This window comes from Culex quinquefasciatus, chromosome 3 (genome assembly GCF_015732765.1).
Source record: "Culex quinquefasciatus strain JHB chromosome 3, VPISU_Cqui_1.0_pri_paternal, whole genome shotgun sequence".
Classification (NCBI taxonomy): domain Eukaryota; kingdom Metazoa; phylum Arthropoda; class Insecta; order Diptera; family Culicidae; genus Culex; species Culex quinquefasciatus.
The window spans coordinates 135,909,436-135,927,951 of record NC_051863.1 but is presented as its reverse complement, the minus strand read 5'-3'; the positions used below and the strand labels follow the sequence as shown (position 1 = coordinate 135,927,951).

Here is an 18,516-nt window from a genome sequence, read left to right as displayed (position 1 = left end):
CTCTAATGTTGCTATATCAGCGCTTTGGCATTCAATTACAGCTGATTAAAAGCGTTTTCAACTGAAATCGAGTGATAAATAGCTCAACAAGAAGTGAACAAGCAAATTTCTATCAAAAGTTTTGCCAAATTTGTTGTTTGAATAGTGAAAATGAGCAAATTGGACGAAACTAGGAGCGAGGACATAACCTGCCAAACATAGGAGAATTTCCCCTATTAGCCATTTTAATAAATATTTGCGTAAAATTATAAAAATATAAATTATATTAATCATCTCCCAGAACACCAGGTAGCAGCTATTGATCAGCCCGCCTGTGAGCTTCTAGCAGATGCGGCGAATGAAGCTGATGTAGGTAATCTCAAAAACACAAAACATTAAAATTCGATATCTCTGGAACGAAACATATTCATTTCTGTCGATAAGTGATTCTTATGTAAAATTGGCCGGGGAACACGATGGTGAGGTCAAATAAAAAAAATAAGTTGGGGTGTTTTGAGATACGGCCGTTTAAAGTTTTCAATTGCGCAGTACAGGTAGAATAAATAAATTAATCAACATTTTGATCACGGAAATGGATTCTACGTCCAATTTCCTTCAAAATTGAGTCTAAGACCGACCTTCTAAGGTTTGTGGTTCCTGAGCTATCGCCGTTTGAAACTAGGAGGTTTGGTCAAAAATCGCCAAAAAGTCGATTTTTTGGGGAGGTACAAAAATGGAGGGGGTGGTCCGATTTGGATGAAATTCGGGATTCTTGCATGTTTTGATAGTATCAACAGATCTGCCAAATTTGAGCAGGATCGGAGAGGGTAATTTTCAAATTTGCACTTTTTCGTGCACAGTTGAGATGGAATGACCCAAATGTGTTCTTAATAAAACTTCATATACTCATAACTCGATAGGGTTGTCAGATCTTTAATCTTTTGGACTCGTTGGATAGGTCTTTTGATGACGCATCCAACGATAGGTCGCATGATCGATCCAAACATCGTTTCCATCGAAATATCTGAGATCCGTCTTATATAAACAACCTATCAACACTTAAGTGCTCATAACTTTTGATAGGGTTATCAGATCTTCGATGTTTTGGGCTCGTTGGAAAGGTCGTTCAAATATTTTTCTTAAAATATATAACAAGACGGATTTTTTTTTACAAAAACACCCTTTTTACAATCTTCTGAAGATTAGCCAAAATAGTTTTTTAGCATAATATTTGAAGTACATTTCTAAACTTCATAATATTAACTAGGGTCTTAGGGACCCTATGACGGATCGAATGAGACCAAAACGGTCCAAATCATTTCCGGAGATAATCGAGTGCATTTTTTTGTGTGCACGGACTCATATCCAGTCACACGTTCAGAATTTGATTCTAAGTCGATAGGTATACGCGAAGGTGGGTCTATGAGGTCGAATTAGGAAGTTCATTTTTATAGTGATTTTGAAGCCTTTCCTCAGTAAGGTGAGGAAGGCAAAAACAAAATAAAAACATTTGGAAAAAACCTGAAATAGTTATGTATATTTAAAAACAAGGAGGTTTATTTTGCCAAAACCGTTTTCTATTGTTGTTAAAAGTTAATCAAAAACTGTTATTGATTTAAACTGTTATTTGATTAGTTTCAAAATTCCTAATTATAGGAAAAAAAAAAATCCAAAATAAAATACTAAACTAATAAAAATAAATAAAAATGAGAAAATAATGCACTAAGATACGAACAAAACTAAAAATAAAAATTAAAAATCAATTTTATCATAATTTTAATAAGGCCGTTAAAAATAATTTCCAAAGTTTAGTGGTGAAACAATACTCCTATTTTTAATGAAAACAAAAAGAACTCAAATCAGGCCTTGATTTGAACTGGAATTCCATTGGCTGAAACGAAGTGCAGCTATGAGTTTTTTTTTCCAGAAAATGCAATTTTTGCGAAATAGACAACGACGATTAGAAAATGCAATTTTTGCGAAATAGACAAAAAATAAAAATAGAACATCTGGACCATCCAAACGCCGCAACAACCTAAAAAATATTGCTCTTACTATTTGGACTAAGGAATTTCAACTTAAATTTAGGCCTGAATTTTTAAACCATCTGCTGGGTTTGAAATTTCCAAAAGAGTGTCCTTTCCAGAGATTTTATAAAACCGTATCCTTTTTTCAGGAAAATCATTCGTGTTAGTATTTGGCAAAAATTTGCAATAAAACTGCTCAGTTTGTCAGTTTGATAAATAAGAATAAAAAAATATTCCAGATGTATTTTAAACAAAATTTAGAAAAAATACCTATTTATCAGTTATGACTGATGACTAAGTTTTGCATATTCCCATGATGTATGATTTTGAAAATATGTTTATGGGAAGTCAAAAATTAAGTTTTAATTAAACTACACAAAAATAGCGAGGAGTTCCATTGAGATTTTTGTTATTTTTAGAGATTTTAGCTCATATCTAAACTAACCTAATCCACCTATGTAGTTGGAGCCTTCCTCACTCATTACTAGAGCTGGAACTTCGGATTTCCGGATAATTTGCAGCATTGATAATTCTTTTAGAAAATAATCTAACTCATACATGTCAGTTATTTCTCACGACTGTGGGGCAAAATTAAGACGAAACAAAATAATTTTACCGGAATTCAAATGACCTTTAATTTTGTATCATATGATTTATGGTCGAATACTTTTATCCGAAAAACTATCCGATCCGTTATATTTTTATTCTTAAATCTTTTTTGGGATTCTCAATAATTTTTATCCAAATAGTTTTCAGTTCTGATTAGATTTTCGTACATCTCTTTTGATTTGGTTCGATTGAAAAGATGATATCTGATTTTATATAGAAACAATTGTAAATTATCCGGTTATCCAAAGTCCCAGCTCTATTCATTACCAACAATGGCTGTACACAAATTCCGGAATAAAAAAGTACATAAATATCACTTAAGTGTCCATATCTCGAGACAGGGTTACCAGATCATCAATGTTTTGGACTCATTGAAAAGGTCTTTTGATAACCTAACCAATGATAGGTCGGATGGTGGATCCGGACATAGTTTGCATACATTTAAGTGAGATCCGGCTTCCAAAAAGTACATCAATATCACTTAAGTGGCCATACCTCGAGACAGGGTTGCCAGATCTTCAATGTTTTGGACTCGTTGGAAAGGTCTTTTAATAACCTAACCAACGATGGGTTGGATAGTGGATCCGGACATAGTTTACATACATTTAAGTGAGATCCAGCTTCCAAAAAGTACATCAATATCACTTAACGGGCCATATCTCAAGACAGGGTTGCCAGATCTTCAATGTTTTAGGCTCGTTGGAAAGGTCTTTTAATAACCTAATCAACGATGGGTTGGATAGTGAATCCGGACATAGTTTACATACATTTAAGTGAGATCCGGCTTCCAAAAAGTACATCAATATCACTTAAGTGGCCATATCTCGAGACAGGGTTGCCAGATCTTCAATGTTTTGGACTCGTTGGAAAGGTCTTTTGATAACCTAATCAACGATGGGTCGGATGATGGGCCCGGACATAGTTTACATACATTTAAGTGAGATCCGGATATATGTGAAAACACATTTTTATACATAACTTTTGAACTACTTATCGAAACTTCAATCTGTATAAAACTCGATCTATGGGACCCTAAACCAAGTCGAATGCAACAGGTTCGGGTCAAATCGGTTCAGCCAGTGCCGAGAAACATGAGCTAGTTTGTTGGTCACATACATACATACACACACTCATACACACACACATACACACACACATACACACAGACATTTGTTCAGTTTTCGATTCTGAGTCGATATGTATACATGAAGGTGGGTCTACGACGTTTTTATACAAAGTTCATTTTTAGAGCAGGATTATAGCCTTACCTCAGTGAGGAAGGCAAAAACTTCAAAGTGAAAAAAAAAAACAAATTAGCCAAAAGAAGATTTTGAAAACCAGTCCTTGACTTTGGACAGTTCCCACAACAACCTCCATGATGAATTAGCGAGGTTCATTCAAGTTTTATAAAAATAACCTTTAGACCAGCCGTGTAGGTAAATAAGCATTGATTAATGGAAAATTAAACTGTATATCAATTTTTTACCCTATAAATTATTGCTTATTGGACCGATTCTTAGCGAAGCTACACCAAAATGTCACTTTTTTTAAATATTTAATGTGATTTCTTATATAAAAGGTTTAATTTTTATTATGATTCAATAATTGTAATGTGCTTTAAATGTGTTTTCTTACCTCAAGAGCCAAAAATATTTACCAAATATGGAGGAAAATCAATTATCTTTCCAAATATATGTAATAACATTGGGGGGTTGCTTTTTTTTATTTTTCCACTACAGCCAAAACGCAAGAAAAAACTTGGGATTTTTTTGAAAAGGAGCCGAAAAATCATTGCGTCATTGGGGAGCTTTCTTTTATTACGTAACGCAGTTAGGGGGTTAGATTTTCTAAAAAGTGTCCACGTGGTTTGTGGATGGTCCCCCGAAAAGTTTGCTGAAAACATAAGGCAGCTCGTTAGCTTGTTTGTTTTGACAAAATGGCAGAACATTTTGATGATTTCACATCTTTTTACAATAAAAATTTGAAGCTAATACAATTGCTTTTGCAAAATAAATAAATTTAATAAATAAAATGCGTTGTTTTATAAGTGAAACTAAAAGCTTTAGAATGGGTTAGATTTTAAAGCACCTCCGACTTCTAGAGATTTAGCGGCTTCAACTCCGACTTCAGTACTCAAAAAAGAAATCTCGCATTCGCCGACTCCGACAACAACTATTATTCCAATTCCTGTTCAAATAACCCGACTCCGACTTCGTCTTTTCAGATTTGTAGTTCAAAAACAGAACCCAACTCCACCGACCTCGAGTTCATAGCCTTGTTAAAGCCGTTCAATTCAATCACGTTTCACATAGATAACATTTCAAGCAACATAAAAGCTCTCCCTTCCCAAAGCTTTCATCATAGACTAAAACGCCAAGACGTTACACTTGGAAATATTTCGGCAGGCGTTACCAAGTCATGACCGCTGTAAACAAACCGTCAGAAATTGATTTTTTTTGTGTACAGCGGTAACATTTCGTTTTCCCGTCACTCTCTTTAGCTCGTTTCTTTGACAACTCTCCCACATGTGCTTGCGCCTGTATGCGTGTTTTTGTTGTGCTTGCGGGCCGCAAGTGTTTTTCCTAAACATTCGTACGTCCTTTCTCGCAGGTGTGTGCGTGCGCGTGCATTGGTGTTGGTGAAAGGAAAACTTCTAGCGCCTGCTGCGATTTTTCCGCTCGCTCTTTGATTAATTTCTCTCTTGAGAGAGAGAGGTAAAGGACAAGGCAGTCAGTGGCAGGTCCTAGCCAAAGTTTTCCCTCGTCATAACACATTTTCCTCTGTGACCGCAGCCTGGACGGCAGGAGTTGATCCCTTTCGGAGTTCGCGAGTCGCGTTTTTTCCCTGGACCCGTTTTATGGTTAAAAGTTTGAGTGGAAAATACAACAGACGAGAGTCGTACGGTCGCGTGTGAACGTCCCCCTCGTATCCCTTGAGTCCTTTCCGTGAAGTCCCTTGCGCCAGGATTGGTTGTGGTCCTTTATCTCCCCCGGATTCTGGGCTGATTTCGCGAAGTGTGAAAATTTTCCTCGGAAAAGCACAGAATTTTGAGTGGTGGTCTGAAAGGAAGAAAAAAGTGCGTGAAATGTGCTGAGTGTGAGAGAATCTTCACTTCTGCAGAGGCCTACACGCTGCTTTTCATTGTCCCGACACGGCCTACTGCGGTGTTGTGTGTCCTTTCTTCTGGCCTGGCTGGATGTTCTAGAAGAGCTCGCACGCAAAGCAACCCGGAGATGCTGTGCGTGTTTTGGTGTGTGTAGTAGACGTAGGCTCTAGTTAGGATACTTTCTTCCTTTACGCGAAATTTCGTCTCTGAAAGCCCTGCACTGTTGTTACAACTTGTTACAGGTGTAGCGCGCGCAACAGGACCACTCTCGTCACCGTTGGCCAACCCCCGGTTGTGCGGAAATGAATTAGCCCATGTAAACAAAGTAGATAGTGCACCCCTAAGCTAATACCCCTCAGTAACCTAGGATAAGACAATATCTCAGTCACGATAAAAAAGTATCAAACGAAATATTGTGCATTTCGTTCAAAAAACGAAGAATCCTCGTGCGGTGATTAGCGAAATTTTGGCCCAGTTTCCTCGGTCCCCCCACAGCACGTGTGTATGTGTGTGTAGCCTACTAAGAACCCGTGGTGTGTGTGCGTGTGTGCGAATCTGTGTCAACAGTGGTCCCGACCCGACCAAGATCACCACACGAGACTCACCGACCGCGACCGAGAGAGTCAAGTAGGCTCTGAGAATTTTCGCGAGATAAATTGGCGGAGCAACAACTAACAACAAGAGAGAGTTAGCAGCAGCAGCAACAACAACAACACCCCCTCGTTTCCCCACCCTTCCTAGAACAAAAGAAAAGCGTGGAAAGCGGAAGAAGAGGAAAAAGAAGCGAAAATGTCGGCGAACGATGCAAACTTTATGCTGTTTCCCAGCATTAGCGATTGTTCCTACGTTTCGTGCTACTGGTAAGTGTTGAGCAGTTTTTTTTTAATGCGGCGCACAGTGGGCGAAATGGAACCCAAAATCGGACTTAATTGAACGCGGCTGGTTCCCTGGTATGAAAAATAGTGTTTCTCATGTAAAAAAATCCGGGGAATCGAATGGTGATGGTTTCATCCACCGCACGAAACGGCAAAGGGTCCATTTTGCCCCAATTCCCCATTTATAACATTTTTCTTGAAAATTGGTCTGTATTTAGAGCGGAGGCTTTATGCGGCCATCAAAATGCACTTAACTTATGTGAAAATGTCCCAGGAATCTAGTAAAAATAACCACTTGCACCGCAAAAATCATCTAGGGTCCATTTAACCCCAATTCCGCTATAAAAGCATTTTTGGCCATTTTCAAATGTTAGGTCAGATTTTAAAAATCTGAAAATATTTTTATCGTAAAGATCAGACAATTTTACATAAGAATGACGATTTGCATTTGATAGTTTGACACATTTATGCTGATAAAAATAAAAAAAAATGCAAAAGGCAGTTTATTCTGCGTTTGGGAAAATTGGCTTGAAACTGATTCTTCAATCTTTTTATTTAATTTAATTTCTATATCAACATAAATGTTTCAAACTAACAAGTGCAAATCGTCATCCTTATGTAAAATTGTCTGATCTTTACGATAAAAATATTTTCAGATTTTTAAAATCTGACCTAACATTTGAAAAGGGCCAAAAATGCTTTTACAGCGGAATTGGGGTTAAATGGACCCTAGATGATTTTGCGGTGCAAGTGGTTATTTTTACTGGATTCCTGGAACATTTTCACATAAGTTAAGTGCATTTTGATGGCCGCATAAAGCCTCCGCTCTAAATACAGACCAATTTTCAAGAAAAATGTTAAAAAATAGGAATTGGGGCAAAATGGACCCTTTGCCGTTTCGTGCGGTGGATGAAACCATCATCAATCGATTCCTTGGATTTTTTTACATAAGAAACACTATTTTTCATACCAGGGAACCAGCCGCGTTCAATTAAGTCCGATTTTGGGTTCCATTTCGCCCACTGTGCAGTGGTTATAAGAAAGTTAAAGTTAATTTTCAGACCACGATAGTCGTTTTGTTATTTTTCGACTGAATCAATAGAAATAACAAGCATTGTTTGCAATTATATAAAAAAAGAAAAAAAAAAGTCAAAGTAGTTATGTCACAGACATAACCGGAATGGCGTAGACTTACGTAAAATTTAGATATGTGGACATGTGGGTTTTCCATATATTAATTTGAAGAATTAGCTATATATATTGGAAGGAACACCCATTCGAACGGCAAAGAGAGGAAAGAAAGAGACGAAGGAATTTTAGCGAGCCGAATGGGGGGAGGGGAGAGGGGCATAGGGGTTGGGGGCGAGAGCAGCCTCAGAAAGCTGTGCAATCCGTCGCCCCGAAGACCAAAATTTGTTCCTGAAATTTAAATTCAAATTAGCTCGCTGCCTCGTCCCGGGTGGGACGAGGGCAACTCTTTCAACACTAGAATTTGATGAGACGTAAATCTTTCAGAAGCGCTCGCCGCGAATGCGACGAGCTAGTTGGATGTCCCGATTGTTTAACAACCAAGGCTTGACCCACGAGAGGCTTTTCGGCGGAAGGCAGCAGGCGCGCGCCTCATCTTGTTGATGCCTCGTCCCGGGTGGGACGAGGGATGGGGATTGAAGCACCTCCGAATCACAGCAACCACGAAAGATCCTAACGGTCCGGCCATCGAGAGGCAACTGGCTGACGGTGACGACGAGAAGGCGATGCGCACTTCTTTTCCAGTTCTGGTCCCTCTCTCCTGCTGCTGCTGCTCTGGTCTCTCTCCTGCTGCTCTGGGCTGAGCTTTCCTGCTGCTGCTGCCGGTCCGACGTCTGAGACGTGAATGATGGAATGGGCTCTGGCGCACGTTCTTATGTATGATTTCGGCCCGCTACTTCCCCTCCTTTTTCGCGACCGACACTCGGTCGCGTTGCTCGGATGTTTTTCCCCTCAAAATAGGTACTTGACATTCCCGTCCGTGAGTGGGAAGCGCTCATTTTGCTTGCAAAATCTCTGCATTTTGAAAACATTTTAAAACATTCAATTGTTTCAATAGTTAAACTATTTTGCCAACAATGAAAGTTTTATAGCAAATTGCTGAATAATTTTCGAATCGAATGGCACATAAATCGTGTCGATTCGATTAGAGGGAAGGAAGATATAAGCGTTTGACGGATGACGCAATAATCCAGGGCCTTCGGCCCGGGTTTTTTGGAATGACACCCCAGTACCTTCGACAAAGACGTAAGTCTACGTCAAAACTTAAAACATGAATAAGCCGAAGATCTGGCCTATACACGCCGGTGGTGATGTTAAAAATAATCGCATCTGTGATCAAGTGACTCAAAATCGACGTTTTCAGAAAAAATTAAATAAAATTAAAGGGGTAAATCCCTTCTGAAATTCAAATGCAAAGCGCCAGCTCCTGTTACGTTCATCAAGCATATAGGGGAAAGTGGGGCAAGTGTAACAAGCTAAGGAAATGCTCGTTATAACCCATTGAAAAGTTAAAAAATCTGTCGGATTTTATTATCATCATCTTATTCTAGGTCTTGACTAAGACTTTGATAGAACAAGTTTTTAAAAAATCCTTTTTTATAATGTAGAAAATTAATTTTATTTTTTTTTGATTTTCCGTACGTTCTACTCAACTAGTGGGGCAAGACGAACAACCCGTTGGGGCAAGAGGAACAATGCATGAACAAACATGTTAATTTGCTAACAATTGAACTGTTTTCACTTAGATACATCAGATTAGAATGTATTTGAAAGGTTTCTTCCATTTTTAGATTAAATAATAATATTTTACTAAAAAAAAATATCGTTTTTAGGAAAAAAAATATTACTTAGATGATAAATAGTAAATTTTCATAATATCACTATATTTTGTATGGACAATTTTTTTTACAATTGTTTATCAGTTTTTAAGTACTTTCATGTATTTATTTCCCAATAAAATATGTTGTTGCAGCAATTCGTAATTTTTCCCATACTAAAAATCCATATGGTACACTTGCTCCATCTGAACAAGATTTTTTAAAAGCTCTCAACAAAAATAACCAAAAGTTAAATCATACTTTGTAATAGGTGCATTTCATTGGTAGGGACACTACTGATCTAGGAAAAATAGCATTTTGATAAAATGAGACTTAAAACGTACCCTAAGCCTTATTTTGTACTTTCCAAATATTATAAGAAAACAAAGGTTTTGAAAAAAACTTCATTAAATCTTATGCCCCGTGGCGTTTACGTCGATTTGGCGGTTATGTGGTAGTAGAATCAGCTAATTGCATTGCTAGCAACATTTCCTCATACTGGAAATAATCAAAATTGTAAAAATTACGGCCTTACGAGCGATTGTTCCTCTTGCCCCATATGGTCGTCTTGCCCCACCTTCCCCTATTTGGGATTTGGGCTCAATTAGCCCACCGGAACAAGTCTTTGAATGCCCGCCAAAAAGCAACTTTTGTTACATTCTAATAAATAATCAATTTTTATGACACCAAATCTGCATCATCTATGTATTACCATATTTTTTTTTTTACTTTGATGAAACTAACATCCACACGGAGAAAAATCAGCTCACAAAATCGTGAACAAGCGTTCATGAAATTCGGAACCACGAACAAAGTGTTAAAATTTCATGGTACGTTTTGACGTTCGTGGTTCCCAATTTCATGAACGCTTGTTCACGATTTTGGGAACTGATTTTTCTCCGTATAGAAAAGAGAAAAAAATACCTCAAAAAACTTCTTTGTTAGTCTGTTAAAAGATATTTTAGTAAATCGAAAAAAACGCGAGAAAGTATTTTATTTTATGTTTTTCCTGTCTGAGGAAAATTTGGTCCTTGCATCCTAATATAATATATTTCCTAAAAATAAGTCTCCACTGCACATGGGTTATTCCGCGTCAACAAAGTTTCCTTTTTTTGCTAGACATTTGCCGATTTGGACAAAACTTATTCAAGAAAACCAAAGCTTTTACTTTGAAATTGTTATTTCTGGGCAACGGTTAAGATTGCTTTAAGACAGGGGTGACCAAAGTATGGCCCGCGGGCCAAACGTGGCCCACGAGGTGATTTTTTGTGGCCCGCGGACCCATTTTGAATAATCATGTAAAATGGCCCGTTGACCACTTGTCAAGTGATTTTATACTTTTCCAAAATCAAGGTTTATTTTGAACTTTTTTATGATAATCTTTTTTTATTTTTTGTTAATAAAAAATAATGAGTTTTCAATATTTTGATACCCAAATAAGGACAAAAATATGTTTTTCAAAGATCTTAATAATTGAAACAATTTCACAGGTTTCGAAGTGAGTAAAACTAGTAAACTTTCATAATACATTTTTGGAAAACGTTTAAATTTCACTTACGTAGAAATCTTTAATAATTGCAAAAATAAGAGTAATCTATATTAATTTCAAAGTCATAATGACCCTTTCATGAACTGACCCTCAAACTTACTGTGCACTTAGAAACCTTCCCTCGGGATTCGAACTTTGTTCGAACTCATGACAGCTGGATAACAAGTCAGACAAAATGTTGAAATCGAAGAAATAAGGCTGTTGCAACTATCTCCTCACCTCTCCTCACCCAGTTATTAAGAATTGGCTCAAAAAATAAGGGGCAAAAATGTATTTTTGAAAAACCTCAAAAAATCAAAAGAAATATAAGTGCAATCAACTGAAATCAATTAAAAATGCATTCCTCTGCGTTTGGTATCATTTGAGCATGTTCGGGTTATTTATTGAAAAGTAATTTGAATGTTAGTGAATTTTCGATGCATAATGTTTTTTCGTTAAAATGGTTCCTAAAACAGTTTCTAGCATTTTTTCATAGAAATTTTGGTTCTCAACGATTTTTCATAAGTCCCACTTAATTTAAAGATAAAATTACGCTGTTATATTAATTGTTAAGATTATATGTCACCCTTTTCGAAACATAACAATTAGATTAAAATCACAAGTACATTAAGCTTAAATTTTAAATGAAAAAAGTGTTTTAAAATGCATTATATACCTGTCAAGTTGATTGCAAAATCATAAGTTTCCAAAATTTCTAAGTTTTGACGAAAATTTTATTTTTGTGAGAAAAAAAGTTTTTGCGGTGCTGAACACAGTAATTTCATAAAAGTTTAAAATATTTTTAAACGAGCCCAAACAAGCTAAATAACATTATCAATGCAGAAAAATTAATTTTAGATTGTTTTGAGTTGATTAGACTTCTATTTCCATCGAAATTTTCCAGTTTTGTGAAAAAAATTTGCCCCCTGAATTTTTCGAACCAATTTTGAAGGGAAGTGAAATAAACTTTGAAAAATATTTGAAACTGCCTTACTTCTAATTAAAGAAAATGTTCAAAAATAACAGAAGTTATAAAAACAACTAAAGATGTATTTTCAATTCTTTTAAATTAAAATAACGAAATTTCATTTATTTAAATTACTTATTTTGCAAATTTGGCCCGCAAGCTCATTTGGGCTTCAAATTTGGCCCGGCCTCTAAAAACTTTGAGCACCCCTGCTTTAAGATTTTGAGTAGTTCACTGCCCATGTTCGCATAAATGTCCCAACGATTTTGAACCAAACTGCATCGATAATGCGTATGGAACATTTATGCAAACAGGAGCAGTTCAGTGGTAGTGATACTAAAATGGGGATTTGGCTAAACTGCAGTCTTAAGGTTTCCCCCTGAGATTATAAAATTTCATTTAAGGTTCAACTATGGATTCCGTGGCAAATTTCTAAATCAGCGATAGTTCAATTTAAAAGTGTACGCAGTTGACATGGAATGTCTTTTTCAATGCAAATGTGCCAAACTTTTTTTTACAGTTTTACTACTATCCAAAATTTACAAAATATCAATCTTAAAAAAAATCCTGTTGTTTTACATCTTTTTACGATCTGTGTCCTAAAATAAGTAAATTGTAATAATATTTAAAAGCCTTCATTGTATTAAATGGCATAAAACGTTCTGCAATATAAACTCAATAGTTTAGAATCGATTTTGAAAGTTTTTTTGAGTAATATTTTTTTTTAAGAAAAATTTGTTCGAATAATTTTGAAGGGGAGACAAAAAATAAAATAAATGTCCATTCGATTCAACATTTAATTGTATCAACATTTAAAGTTTCCTCGTGATGCTATGCTGTGCTATGCTACTTGTATCAAAATTCATAGTTTCCTGCATAAATCAAACTTAAACTTTTTTTTAAATCTGTTTTCAGGCCATTCAAGTATACGGGTAATTCTCTACCAACTCACACAAAATCGGGAAAAGTTTCCCCGACCCCTCTTCGATTTGCGTGAAACTTTGTCCTAAGAGGTAACTTTTGTCCCTGATCACGAATCCGAGGTCCGTTTTATGATATCTCGTGACGGAGGGGCGGTACGACCCCTTCCATTTTTGAACATGCGAAAAAAGACGTGTTTTTGAATAATTTGCAGCCTGAAACGGTGATGAGATAGAAATTTGGTGTCAAAGGGACTTTTATGTAAAATTAGACGCCCGATTTGATGGCGTACTCGGAATTCCGAAAAAAAAAGGTATTTTTCATCGGGAAATTTAATGTTTTTTTCGAATCTACATTGACCCAGAAGGGTCATTTTTTCATTTAGAACAAAATTTTTCATTTTAAAATTTCGTGTTTTTTCTAACTTTGCATGGTTATTTTTTAGAGTGTAACAATGTTCTACAAAGTTGTAGAGCAGACGATTACAAAAATTTTAATAGATAGACATAAGGGGTTTGCTTATAAACATCACGAGTTATCGCGATTTTACGAAAAAACATCACGAGTTATTGCGATTTTACGAAAAAAAGTTTTGAAAAAGGTAATTTTTGCGTTTCTCGTCGTCCGTGTCTGTCGCGGGTGACGATGAACGGCCATGATCAAAGACGACCAAGGGGGCAACTGCTGTGTGAGTTGGCGGAGAATTACCCATACATATTCAACTACAGTAATTGTTCGGTAATTGGGCTCAGAACGTTGTCCAGTAACCGAATGCTGCGCCGCGCTGACTGGGCTGAACAAAAATGCCGAGGGGTCCACCAATACAATCTATTTTCTTAATAAAATACAAAAATAAAAATTACATAAATTTGTGTCCAGAGCATATTTTCATGTTTCCTTTTGTTGTGACTTGAAATTTCACAAAAACTCTAAATATTTTTTTTTATTTGTTACATTTGATTTTTGCATCAATGGACCCCTCGGTCATTTTGGTTTGTTTATTTTGTTTAACTTTTGTCCGTTTTTAAGTGGGCTATACAGCACAGTTATCGAATCCAGCTAAAAACGCCCAGTAACATCAAAAATATATTGCTGCTAAATTTTTATCATGAATTAAAGAATCTTTGGTTTAACGTCATGGCAAATTATTTTGCAGTTTCAAGCTTAACCCTCTACAACCCAACCCCGCCTCTAGACGGGCTCGATCGACAAAATTCCAGTTTGAAACCAATTTTCGATCTTTAAGCGGTCAAGAAAAAAATCAAATGGGCAGCAGTGGCAGCGAAAGCAAGCCAGAGAGGGTGAAGAAAAGCCCCAAGAAATCGTTCCCTCTCCTTTGTTCTGCTGTTCGTAAAGCCATTTCTTGACCCCTTCTCTTGGGAGGTGCGTATTGGAAAGAAGAACTCTAAAAATTAAAAAAAAAAATAGGGTTGGAAGTGTGACTTGCTTTATGTGACTTTGGCTATGTTTTAAAAAATGTAATTATCTCTGGGGTCAACTTTGGTTGTGTTTTCAATGATATAAATTATATGTTATATAAAAATTAGTATGCAGTAATTATTGTACTGTCCCAGACTGGGCCTCTACGCATTTTGAAACAATTAAAATAATAATGGTATCTTCCAGAGTAAAAAATGTAAAAACAAGCAAAAAAAAATAAATTGCTGTAAAAATATGAAAAAAAAACTATGGAGGCAAAAGTTAATGATGAGAGGTGGTAGAATTAGCCTAATTCTAACAGAAACAATCACAAATTAAACAAGATAAATGCAAATAAACACACTAAAAATGAAACAAGAAAAACAAAACACAAGAGAAGTAAAGTTTTTTTTTAAACAAAAGTTGCTGAACATGACTTAAAAAACACGGGAAAAATACAAATTTTCGAAAGAAAAAGAGAAACCCGCAGAAATGTAATCCAAATTTAACAACACTTTGCGCGACGAAAGGTGAAGAACGTGAGAAGCTCGGTTCCAGAAGCTTGCACTGGAGCAAAGCGCCAAATTCAGACTGAAAAAAAGATAAAATAAAACCAGACTATAGCGGAGAGGGCTTCTGCATCCCAAGTATTAAAAGTCAACCGGGCGAAGCAGTAATTTCGCAGCATTTGCTTGTTTCCATACTTTTCGTTTTCTTGCTCTCGTTCTTTTGTGCTAGGTGCACCATTTTACGTTTGGAAAAATCCCACCTTCATCCCTCCCAGTATCAGATGGTGAAAAGTTTATTCTTCTAACAGTGTGACTGAGTTTTCTTGATGCGTTGTTTTTAAATAAAGTTTAAGGGTCTTTACATTGGAGCTAACAATCATGAAGTGCAAAATAAAAATACAATTTCTTACAAATTTTAAAAACAATGAAACGATGGTGTGACAACAAGTTTTATAAATGTTTGTTGTTGACAAAAAAATTACGTAGTGATTAGAAAAGGGTAATTCTCCGCCAACTCACACAGCAGTTGCCCCGACCCCTCTTCGATTTGGCGTGAAACTTTGTCGTAAGGGGTAACTTTTGTCCCTGATCACGAATCCGAGGTCCGTTTTTTGATATCTCGTGACGGAGGGGCGGTACGACCCCTTCCATTTTTGAACATGCGAAAAAAGAGGTGTTTTTCAATAATTTGCAGCCTGAAACGGTGATGAGATAGAAATTTGGTGTCAAAGGGACTTTTATGTAAAATTAGACGCCCGATTTGATGGCGTACTCAGAATTCCGAAAAAACGTATTTTTCATCGAAAAAAACACTAAAAAAGTTTCAAAAATTCTCCCATTTTCCGTTACTCGACTGTAAATAAATTTGGAACATGTCATTTTATGGGAAATTTAATGTACTTTTCGAATCTACATTGTCCCAGAAGGGTCATTTTTTCATTTAGAACAAAATTTTTCATTTTAAAATTTCGTGTTTTTTCTAACTTTGCAGGGTTATTTTTTAGAGTGTAACAACGTTCTACAAAGTTGTAGAGCAGACAATTACAAAAATTTGGATATATAGACATAAGGGGTTTGCTTATAAACATCACGAGTTATCACGATTTTACGAAAAAAAGTTTTGAAAAAGTTGGTCGTCATCGATCATGGCCATTCATGGTCACCCGCGACAGACACGGACGACGAAACAAAGAGAAACGCAAAAAGTAACTTTTTCAAAACTTTTTTTCGTAAAATCGCGTTAACTCGTGATGTTTATAAGCAAACCCCTTATCTCTATATATCAAATTTTTTGTAATTGTCTGCTCTACAATTTAGTAGAACATAGTTACACTCTACAAAATAACCCTGCAAAATTAGAAAAAATACGAAATTTTAAAATGAAGAATTTTGTTCTTAATGAAAAATGACCCTTCTGTGTCAATGTAGATTCGAAAAGTACATTAAATTTCCCTTAAAATGACATGTTCCAAAAAAATTTACAGTCGAGTACCGGAAATGGGAAAATTTTCAAAACTTTTTAAGTGTTTTTTCGATGAAAAATACGTTTTTTTTTTGGAATTTTGAGTACGCCATCAAATCGGGTGTCTAATTTTACATAAAAGACCCTTTGACACCAAATTTCTATCTCATCACCGTTTCAGGCTGCAAATTAATGAAAAACCCCTCCGTCACGAGATATCAAAAAACGGACCTCGGATTCGTGATCAGGGACAAAAGTTACTTCTTAGGACAAAGTTTCATGCAAATCGAAGAGGGGTCGGGGCAACTTTTCCCGATTTCGTGTGAGTTGGTAGAGAATTACCCAAAAGGCAATGTTATCATTGGAAATTGAACACCAATTTTATGTACATATTTTACGATGAAAACATTTTTTAAAACAATATATTTTTTTGTTCTCTTATTTTGTGACAGTTTTAATAATTTTATATTATATGTATTCATACTGGTTCATATTTTAGTGCATGATTTCTGAAAAAAAAAAAAAATTGCAGAGTATTCGGAAAATTATTAGATTTTGAAACTTATTGTAACAAAATTGAAATCTGAACTTTTTGCTTAATTGTTCCCGTGTTTAGGAGGTCATTTTGAGCAACTTTTGTTCTACGAAAAAATCTACTTCTCTTGTTTTATGCTTTTCTTGTTTTATTTTTAGTATTTATATTTGCATTTATCTTGTTTAGTTTATGTTTGTTTTTGGTAGTATTTAGCCTATTCTACCACCTCTTTTCATTACATTTTGCCTTTTTATTTTTTTCATGTTTTTACAGTGACTTTTTCAATTTTTTGCTGGTTTTGCACATTTTTTGCTATTGAATGAAATTTAAATTGTAACAAAATGCGTAGAGGCATAGTCTGGGACACTACCAAAATTACTGCATACTTCTTTTTACTTGAAATATAGGAATTGTTAGTAAAAAACACAGCCAGAGTTGAGCCCTGAAAAAATGACAAACATTGCCAAAGTCACATAAAACAAATAAGGTTTCCAGTGCTTTTTAACCCTCTACAACCAACCCCGCCTTTAGATGGGCTTCGATTTAAAAAATTGCCAAAAATCCATTTTTCAACCAATTTTGAATCTTTAAGAAGAAGAACTCTTGAAATTTTAGAAAATTTATGGCTTGAAAGTTTTGCTTGTTTTATGTGACTTGCCCAATGTTTTTAAAAATGTATTTTTTTAGGGGTCAACTTTGGCTGTGTTTTTTACTAACATTTCCTATATTTTAAGTAAAAAGAAGCATGCAGTAATTTTTCTAGTGCCCCAGACTATGCCTCTACGCATTTATTTACAATTTAAATGATAATGGTTCCATTTTATAGCAGAAAATGTGAAAAACATGCAAAAAATGAAAAAGTTACTGTAAAAACATGAAAAAATTTGATAGGCAAAATGTAATGATAGGAGGTGGTAGAATAGGCCAAATACTACCAAAAACAAATATAAACTAAACAAGATAAATGCACATTAAAATACTAAAAATGAAACAAGAAAAACATAAAACAAGAGAAGTAAAGTTTTTCGTAGAACAAAAGTTGCTCAAAATGACCTCCTGAACACGGGAAAAATTAAAATTTTCGAAAAAAAAATTTGGGCAGTAGAAAAAGTCTTTGAAAATCCTGATTTTTTGACTTCTGGTGTAACTTGTGCTTATTGACTGATTGGAATTTTAAAATAGATTAAAATATAACTTTTCGGAGACAGGCATCAATATTTTTCATACATTCCTTTTTCTTTTACATCACGATAATGATAAGCATTTTGATAATAGTTATTTGATAAAATAGACTAGAAATTTCAAAAAAGTTGTTTTTTTGTTGAATGTGTTTAAAAAATTTATCATATCTTTTCAGTTTCGAGTCAATTAAATATTAGAGCAATTCTCTACGAAATCGGTCTTTTTTCTTCAATTTTATTTTTTGTATTTTTTAATCCGGCTGAAACTTTTTTGGTGCCTTCGGTATGCCCAAAGAAGCCATTTTGCATCATTAGTTTGTCCATATAATTTTCCATATAAATTTGGCAGCTGTCCATACAAAAATGATGTATGAAAATTCAAAAATCTGTATCTTTTGAAGGAAATTTTTGATCGATTTGGTGTCTTCGGCAAAGTTGTAGGTATGGATACGGACTACACTGGAAAAAAATGATACACGGTAAAAAAAATTTGGTGATTTTTTATTTAACTTTTATCACTAAAACTTGATTTGCAAAAAACACTATTTTTTT

General features: G+C 35.3%; 1 protein-coding gene across 2 annotated transcripts in view; it reads left to right on the top strand.

The window, feature by feature from the left end:
* The first annotated feature begins 5,157 nt into the window (after positions 1-5,157).
* LOC6046407 (protein N-terminal glutamine amidohydrolase) overlaps positions 5,158-18,516 on the top strand; it is a 113,455-nt gene continuing 100,096 nt past the window's right edge. The window contains exons 1-2 of one of the 2 annotated variants that reach the window (XM_038262928.1): positions 5,158-5,225; positions 5,408-6,581. In XM_038262928.1, coding sequence (XP_038118856.1) covers positions 6,511-6,581 — 71 coding nt within the window. In that variant the 5' untranslated portion in view covers positions 5,158-5,225; positions 5,408-6,510. The remainder of the gene's footprint in view (positions 5,226-5,407; positions 6,582-18,516) is intronic. The other variant, XM_038262929.1, reaches the window with a different exon arrangement.